The sequence below is a fragment of the Berghia stephanieae genome, chromosome 8, assembly GCF_034508935.2.
Source record: "Berghia stephanieae isolate SIO BIC M18660-M18661 chromosome 8, UCSD_Bste_1.3, whole genome shotgun sequence".
Taxonomy (NCBI): domain Eukaryota; kingdom Metazoa; phylum Mollusca; class Gastropoda; order Nudibranchia; family Aeolidiidae; genus Berghia; species Berghia stephanieae.
Genome location: NC_088367.1, coordinates 50,023,236 through 50,033,235, shown reverse-complemented (window position 1 = coordinate 50,033,235; position 10,000 = coordinate 50,023,236). Strand labels below are relative to the sequence as shown.

General features: G+C 35.6%; 1 protein-coding gene across 1 annotated transcript in view; it reads right to left on the bottom strand.

Moving 5' to 3' along the window:
- Positions 1-3,671, bottom strand: part of LOC144977883 (uncharacterized) — a 242,023-nt gene extending 238,352 nt beyond the window's left edge. The window contains exon 1 of the mRNA XM_078923289.1: positions 3,274-3,671. Within this exon, the coding sequence (XP_078779415.1) occupies positions 3,274-3,367 (94 nt within the window). The 5' untranslated portion in view covers positions 3,368-3,671. The remainder of the gene's footprint in view (positions 1-3,273) is intronic.
- Positions 3,672-10,000: the final 6,329 nt, after the last annotated feature.

Genomic DNA, 10,000 nt, shown 5'->3' with positions numbered 1-10,000 from the left:
AACCCCTCACAGAAATATATTGGCAGCTAGCAGCTCATTATTCCTGCATTTTGTCATACAAACAAACTGACAACGACGACAAACACCGACATAGTTGGGTTGACCTGGGTATTAACCGGTAGATAAGCACGCCTCTCGGACAATCGTCATAATGTAAACAATGGCAGTGATTGGTAGACACAGCAAACTCCACAGGTTTTACTATCGATGGTATGTGTCAAGTAAAATACCCACTGTTCTACCTCTTGATCAGTAGAATCAACACAGAAAACTATGTGTAAACTTAAACATTTATAATGTGATCGAGAAATTCGTGTGATAACTAGTCACCCATTTGTCAATATAAAAACAATAACAACGATCAGATGGAGGTCGAATTAGTTCACGTTATTGTTTATGAACAACCAACTATGTTTGTCCGAGCACGTGTGAAGGTGTGTCACAAATTCCATGTTTTGATTGGTCTTAATTTTCAAAGCTCAAACTGCAGCAGTGGTACCTATCGTGTATGCGTTGAGGTCACAGATTTCGACAACCTAACTACAGTAGAAATAGATAGTAGTATGCGCTTCGCTAAGAAACTCATAGCATTGCCATCCGGAAGTATAATGGACCAACACACAAAACTGTGTGTATCCATGAACGTTTATAGTCAGGTTAATACGGGTCAGTGAGCATTACTCATAAACGCGGATGGCAAAAAACAGTAACAAAGACCTGAGTGACGTTATCTTCGAACTATCTATATGTGGTTGAGGCATACAGGCCATATCCTCGTGTCAAATCAGAGAAAGAGCGCAGTTTTTTTTTAAAATGCCATCATAATGATTTGATAACAAACAAACTCGAGTATTTATATAGCGCAATATCCACTAAAAGTTCTCAATGCGCTTTACAGGGGGTCCCAAGCCAACAGCAATACTTAACATAACATTGGACGTGACACATGACACCTGTTAGGCGATATAACATTGTTGTTTTTTTTTTGACAAATACAACGCTGTTCACGGCCAGGTTATTCATTTTACACCTGAGTACGGTGAGAGAATGTGAGTGAAGAGCCTTTTCAAAGAACTCAACTGTGCGCCGCTCGGAGCAAAGAACGTTTGTTTTTTTTTTTTTGTTTTTTTTTGTTTTTTTGTTTTGTTTTAATGATAACCATTTTATGGAATGCTTTGTAAAATAAGGGGAGTAAAAATGACTCTTATCAAAGATCCAAAACAAACTTAACTCCTCATCATTACTGATGTTTGATAATGCTTCCCTTTTCCACTGTTTCTACTCTCATCATTGCTGACATTTGATATTCTCCACTGTTCTAGCTCCTTATCAGTACTGATATTTGATAATGCTCCCTTTTCCACTGTTTCTATCTCCTTATCAGTACTGATATTTGATAATGCTCCCTTTTCCACTGTTTCTACCTCTCATCAGTACTGATATTTGATAATGCTCCCTTTTCCACTGTTTCTACCTCCTCATCATTGCTGATATTTGATATTCTCCACTGTTTCTATTCCTTATCAGTACTGATATTTGATAATGCTCCCCTTTTCCACTGTTTCTACTCCTCATCATTGCTGATATTTGATATTCTCCACTGTTTCTATCTCCTTATCAGTACTGATATTTGATAATGCTCCCCTTTTCCACTGTTTCTATCTCCTTATCAGTACTGATATTTGATAATGCTCCCTTTTCCACAGTTTCTATCTCCTTATCAGTACTGATATTTGATAATGCTCCCCTTTTCCACAGTTTCTATCTCCTTATCAGTACTGATATTTGATAATGTTCCCCTTTTCCACTGTTTCTAACCTCCTCATCATTACTGATATTTGATAATCTCCACTGTTTTTATCTCCTCATCATTATGATGATTGATAATGCTTCCCTTTTCCACTGTTTCTACCTCCTTATCATTACTGATATTTGATAATCTCCACTGTTTTTATCTCCTCATCATTACTGATGTTTGATAATGCTTCCTTTTCCACTGTTTCTACCTCTCATCATTACTGATATTTGATAATCTCCACTGTTTTTTTCTCCTCATCATTACTGATGATTGATAATGCTTCCCTTTTCTACTGTTTCTACCTCCTTATCATTACTGATATTTGATAATCTCCACTGTTTTTATCTCCTCATCATTACTGATGTTTGATAATGCTTCCTTTTCCACTGTTTCTACGTCCTTATCATTACTGATATTTGATAATCTCCACTGTTTTTATCTCCTCATCATTACTGATATTTGATAATGCTCCCCTTTTCACTGTTTCTACCTCCTCATCATTACTGATGTTTGATATTCTCCACTGTTTTTATCTCCTCATCATTACTGATGTTTGATAATGCTTCCCTTTTCCACTGACATTGAGCTTGATACGAGACAACGAGACGGTGGGCGTTATCGATATCGGCGGATGGTCTGAGGTTCTTGTGAAGTTTGTTTATATATAGATATATATATATATATATATATATATATATATATATATATATATATATATATATGTGTGTGTGTGTGTGTGTGTGTGTGTGTGTGTGTGTGTTTGACAAAGTAATACAAAGAGGGGGATGGTAAAGAAGAAGAAGAAGAAGAAGAAGAAGAAGAAGAAGAAGAAGAAGAAGAAGAAGAACAACAACAACAACAACAACAGCAACAACAACGACAACGACGATGACGACGACGACAACAACGACATCAACAAGAAGAAAAACATGAACAAGAAGAACAAGAACTAGAAGAACAAGAAAAAAGAAGAACAAGAAGAATACGAATAAGGACAAGAACAAGAAAAAGAAAGACAAGAACAAGAAGAATAAGAACAAGAACAAGAACAAGAAGAACAGGAACAAGAAGAATAAGATCAAGAACAAGAAAAAGAAAGACAAGAACAAGAAGAATAAGAACAAGAACAAGAACAAGAAGAACAGGAACAAGAAGAATAAGATCAAGAACAAGAAAAAGAAAAAAAAAAAGAACAAGAACAAGAAGATCAAAAACATGGAGAACAGGAACAAAAATCAGAGCAATAACAAGAACAAGAAAAATAAGAATAAGAACCAAAACAAAACAAGAACGGGAAGAACAAGAGGGAAGAAGATAAGAAGAAAGAGAATGTAGCTTTTTGTTTTGTTTTGTTTTGTTGTTTGTTTTTTTAGTGCCGTACGAACGGATGGGACTATGAACATTTTCGTTGTTTTTTGGGGGGGGGGGGGGGGTTTGGTTTATTTTGTGGACGCTAATTCAAGATAAAGTCTTACCTTGCATGTCGGAGTGAGAGCAAATGTCACACCTTCCTATACAAATGGAGTTAGCCCAACGGGAAGCGACTGAAGACTTGAGATCCAATTCCATAGAATAAACTATTTCTTCTTCCGGTTGTTGACATTGTGAACTAGTAATATCCTTTGTCTTGTTGTTGTTGTTGTTGTTGTAATGCTGTTATTGTTGTTGTTAATAAATCTGTTGTTGTTGTTGTTGTTGATGTCTTGTCTTTTGACCTTCTTTACATTCTATTCATTCCATTTATGATATCGCGAAAACAAGAAAGAAAATATAATAAAATATTTATTTTTTTTGATAAAATATTATTTGATTTAATCAAATTTACTTATTCACAATTTTATTCGTTTTCGTATTGAAATCGTATTTTCTACGATTTCATCATATCGAAAGCATTCCTAACGTGACAGTATCGTGTTGTTCAATTGTTACGATACAACTCCATAATATGATGCTGTCGATCTATTGTGTATACTCGATTATTTCTATGTTTGGAGAATGCGATGAGTTGTCGAATTAACTAATGGAATCGAATACTTGTATCTTGTGATAGAATGTCAAATATCCAAAAGAGATTGAGAAATTTAATAATAAATTAATGATGATAATATCCGTTTTTCTGTGATTATAGGATCTAGGTGACCTGTAGAGAAATGAAATAATATGAAATATTAACGAGGTATTGCATTAACTCACTCAATCCTAGAGATCTTTGCTACTTTTCAAAATTGGAAAAAATGTATTAAAAATGAATATGTACATTAACAACTACCACTAACATGCACATACTAAAAACAATAGCTTTTACACTACGTCAAAAATTTGTCTCATAAAAATGTAATAAATAGGCAGGGGGTAAAAGTAACCCGAGTAAACTACGGATATAGTCGGTGTCAGGGTTGAGTGAGTTAAATATACATATAATCTATTTATTTTCAAGAATTGGTAGATGATAACAGCGTGTACTTATTTACAGGTCTGATAACCCAATTCCTTATGGGCTCATTGTTGTAATGGAAATCTCAAAAAAATGACGCGGAATATTGTCCATTACAACAATGTTAAACTAGGCCCAAAATTGGGTTCAGATGTCAGACCTGCATATATGTAACGTAAGTTAGTAACTTGTCTTGTAGTTCCCAAGACTGCTCAATAATATTTGGATTAGAGCACTATATATAATATATATATATATATAATATATATATATATATATATATATGTTGTGTGTGTGTGTGTGTGTGTGTGTGTATAATGGACATTATAAGGGACATTATTAAGGATTACGCCGACTGAGGACGTGTAAAGAGACACAGAAACGAACGTCTCGGATGAGGCCTCGTTGTCGATCGGAAGAACCTGGATTCGAGCCTCGCTCGGCGCAAAGTTAAGTCCTTAGAAAATGCACTTTACTCACATTATCTCACAGTACTCGGGTGTAAAATTCGATGTCGCCTAATAAGCGTCAGGTCTCGTGCTACATGTTACGTGTTGCTGTCAGGGACTCCTTGTAAAGCACATTGAGCACGTTTAGTAGATATTGCTCTATATAAAAGTGCATATATGTGTATATATATATATAGGTGTAAAATATAAATAATATAATATATAGGTCGCAAAAATAATATAATATAATATATATCATAATATATATATATATATATATATATATATATATATAACTACACACAATTAAAACGATTGTAAGGATGAGATATATTAAAATTTAAGTCTTGTAAAATGCGGTCAAAAAAAGTAAATTTGATTAAATGCCGCTTTTACAATTATCATTAATTTGTATAGATAGTATGCGCTTGGCTAAAAAGCTCACAACATTGCCATCATGAAGTATAACGCACCAACACACAAAACTATGTGTAACCTTAATTTTAATAGTCTGGTTAGATACAGTTTAGTGAAAATCACTCAAAAACGCGGATGGTACAAAACAATAACAAAGACCTGAGTGACGTCAACTTCATTCTATCTATACATTGTGGCTCCAGAGTTAGTGTGTAGAGGCACGGAAGCAGTGGTGAAAGCACGGAAGGAAAGGCACAGGCTGCATTCACATCTTTGAACAGTGTTTGGAAACTAAAGATATCTCCCTTCGACTAAATATAAGACTTTTCAACTCAAACGTGAAGTCTGTCCTACTGTATGGATGTGAAACTTGGAACGCATCACAGGCATATATAAGGAGGATACAGATTTTCGTAAACAGGTGCATGCGTAAGCTACTCATAATAAAATGGATGGATAGAATAAAAAATGAAGAAGTATGGAAAAGAACACAACAGAAACCAGTGGGAGAGGAAAAGGAAGAAGACGATGGAGGTGGATTGGACACACGCTTAGAAAGAATGACTCCACTATAACAAATAAAGTATTGGACTGGAACCCTCAGGGCAGAAGATCAAGGGGAAGGCCATGAGGAACATGGAGAAGAATTAAAGAAGCTGATAAACAGATAAGTGGTAAGACATGGAATGAGATAAAGAAGTTAGCTCAGGATAGAGAAGGACGGAAACTGTTTGTCTGTGGCCTATACCCTGACCCAGGGTGAAAAAGGCAATGATGATGATGATGATGATGATGATGATGATGATGATGATGATGATGATGATGATGATGATGATGATAGAGAAGGATGGAAAGTGTTTGTCTGTGGCCTATACCCTGACCCAGGGTGAAAAAGGAAATGATGATGATGAGTGACGTCAACTTCATACTATCTCTACATTCTGGCTCCAGAGTTAGTGTATAGAGGAGTTTAAAACATTATTTGAACCTATTAAGAAAAAATGTATCGTAAAATAAAGGCACTAAAAATGATTCTTATAAAAGATACAAAACAAAGTAAACGACGTTTGGTCTTTGGCCTTCTTCGGGTAAACAAGAAAAGGAAATGTGTTCTATTACATTGACATTATAGTTAAAACATTACAGGTAAAGATCCGACTATGAATGCTCAGATTTTAACTTATTACGAAACGGTATTCTAATCTCCTTGATCTGTTTTGATTTTTAATGTCTACTATATCATTCTAATTCAGAATATGTCCTTCATGGCAACAAATACGTAGGGAGACCACCAACATCAACAGTAACTACCCTGAACCAGGACCTCTCTACATATCAGAAATTTCTGGATTCAGATGAGACCGAAATAATCCAGCTCAGATTTTAACTTATTACGAAACGGTATTCTAATCTCCTTGATCTGTTTTGATTTTTAATGTCTACTATATCATTCTAATTCAGAATATGTCCTTCATGGCAACAAATACGTAGGGAGACCACCAACATCAACAGTAACTACCCTGAACCAGGACCTCTCTACATATCAGAAATTTCTGGATTCAGATGAGACCGAAATAATCCCTGAAGAACTAAGAAATACTGCAGTGCCCTCCGTACTAAAGTCACAACAAGATCTTGACAGCCTCAAAACTCTGGCCCAGGACCGTGGCCAATGGAAACAATTTACAACATGGATGGAGAGAGCAGCTATAGTCATCGACCATGACTGAATCATAAAATTCTCAGCAAGTGTCATTCGGACTGCGAATCTTACTACTACTACTACAACAACAACTACTACTACTACTACTACTACTACTACTACTACTACTACTACTACTACTACTACTACTACTACTACTACTACTATTACTACTATACTACTACTACTACTACACTACTACTACTACTACTACTACTACTACTACTAATACTACTACTATACACTACTACTATACTACTACTACTACTACTACACTACTACTACTACTACTACTACTACTACTACTACTACTACTACTACTACTACTACTACTACTACTACTACTACTACTACTACTACTACTATTACTACTACTACTACTACTACTACTACTACTACTACTATACTACTATACTACTACTATACACTACTACAAAACTACTAACTACTACTACTACTACTACTACTACTACTACTACTACTACTACTACTACTACACCACTACTACTACTACTACTACTACTACTACTGCTACTAATATATTATAACACCTTACAATTACGACTTTCTCAAATTTCAAGTTGGCAGGTCTGAATATGTGAGATGTAATAGAGCTATGTGAAGATAAGCCTAATGTGATTACTAAAAAAAACCGTAAGCCTATAATGTTATAGTAGAGCCCATAAGGCTGGGATTTGTCCCAATTTTATTGTCGTGAAAAATAAAAATAAAACTGATTGGTGACATTTCATTGTTCAGATTCATATCTTGATAAAGACGTTCGCTAGCGTGACATTTCAAAAATTCGATGTTTCCACGAAATAAATAACAAGGTGAAATGAAATGTAATCTTCAATTTAATGCATGAAAACAAATAAAATGGACGTTTCGGGTTTCCCCTTTATAAACAAAACAGGATGAATGAAAGACTACAGACGAATGAGATAATGTGGTAGTGGCGTTGTTAAGATGAATTATTTGTAGTACTAAGTAGGTTGTATATACGTTTTCTGGAACTTAAGCTACTTTTTGGCAAAGACGTAAAATATGCAATTCTGTTGCTGGAGTAAAAAAAAAATTGTAAATATTACGAAATATCCTTAGCAGTGGGCAGGTCTGTGACAGCAGCAGCAGCAGTATCTTTATTTCAGCAATCTGTATTATAATATTTTATAGGCATTTTTCCCCCTCTTTCCGACAGGATTACACCTGCGCATAGATTTAGACATCGAGATTGCGCAAGGACATTTCTAAAAGAAAAAGATGATATTAAATGCAACCCATCGTTTGTTTTTTTTTGTTTTGTTTTTTTTTGTTTGTTTGTTTGTTTGGGGTTTTTTTGGTTTTGTATTTGTTTTTTTGTTTTTTTTGTTGTTGTTTTTTTTTTGGTGTTTTTCTTTTGTTTTTTTTTTTGTTTTTGTTTTTGTTTTTTTTTTATTGTGGTATATATTTTTTTATTTTACTATTATTTTTAAAATTTTTGCTCTCATTCCAGTACGAACCAGAAATCAAAAAGTGAAGCTATATTTAAAAAGATCGGAAATCTGTAGTTTTAAGATTCTGGTCTTGTACGAAACGGTGAGAAGTGGGGGTGAAATGGCCCAGCATTGCGATCCGGAAGGTCCCGGGTTCGAGCACCGCTTCAGGCACTTTCGATTTATTTTTTCTTTGGGCAAGATTGTTAACCCCTTATTTGCTCACAACAGGGGTGATTCCTGTTGACATCAGACATCCTGTGTGATGGATGATCTATAGATAGTAAGTATACGCTTGGCTAAGAAGCTCATAACATTGCCATCCGGAAGTATAACGGCCAACACACAAAACTGTGTGTATCCATGAATGTTTATAGTCAGGTTAATACAGTTTAGAGAACATTACTCACAAAAGCGGATGGCAAAAAACAATAACAAAGACCTGAGTGACGTCAACTTTGAACTATCTATATTCTTTCATGGAATGCCAAGGCGACAGGATCTGATGGTGCCGTTGCGAAAGTGCAAAATTAACATAATCATTTTAAAAATTGAGCTTTTACGTGTATAGGGCAATATCCACTGAACGTGCTCAAAGCGATGTACAAGGGGTCCCTGACCAACAGCAACATTTAATATTTAGGACGCGAGATGACGCCTGTTGGGCGATATTACAATTACAACAAGACAACGCTATTAACGGTCAGGTACATATTTTACACCTGAATACGGCAAGTAAGGAGCCTTCTCCAATGACTCAACTATGCGCCAAGCGAGACTCAAACCCAGGCCCTTCCGACCCGAAAGCGAGTGCCATCCCACAAGACCACATAGCCGCACAAGAACGAAACCGTAATCTTTTTCTCCTCAATCTATTTTAACAGCCAAGTTTTGCACTTACCTACAGACTTTTATTACAGAAAAAAATAGCTTTTATAAAGCGCAATATCCACTAAACGTGCTCATATATAGCGCTTTACAAAGAATCCCTGACCAACACCAACAGCAACATTTAGAACGAGACATGATACCTGTTAGACGATAATTTTACAATTCTTACTGAATGTATGCGTCTCACACAGTGGGATTCGAACAATAGACCGTCTGATCTCGAGGCCAGAGTCATACCACGAGATCACATTATATATAGTATGCAGATGACGTCACTCAAGTCTTTGTTATTGTTTTTTGCCATCCGCGTTTATGAGTAATGCTCACTGAACTGTATTAAGCCGACGATAAACGTTCATGGATACACATAGTTTTGTGTGTTGGTCCGTTATACTTCCGGATGGCAATGTTGTGAGCTTCTTAGCCAAGCGCATACTATCTATAGCCGTATCAAAATGACATTAATTCAGGTTTCAGCCATTTCGGTGATTAATTCTCACTAAATGACACCAATCGGACTATTATAGATAGTTCGAAGATGACGTCACTCAGGCCTTTGTTATTGTTTTTGCCATCAGCGTTTGTGAGTTGTTCTCACTAAACTGTATTAACCAGACTATAAAAGTTCATGGTTACACAGAGTTTGTGTGTTGGTCTTTTATACTTCCGGATGGCAATGTTGTGAACTCCTTGGCGAAGCGCATTCTATCTACAGATAGTTCGAAGATGACGTCATTCAAGTCTTTGTTATTGATTTTTTCCATCCGCGTTTATGAGTAATGCTCAGTGAACTGTATTAAGCCGACTATAAACGTTCATGGATACACATAGTTT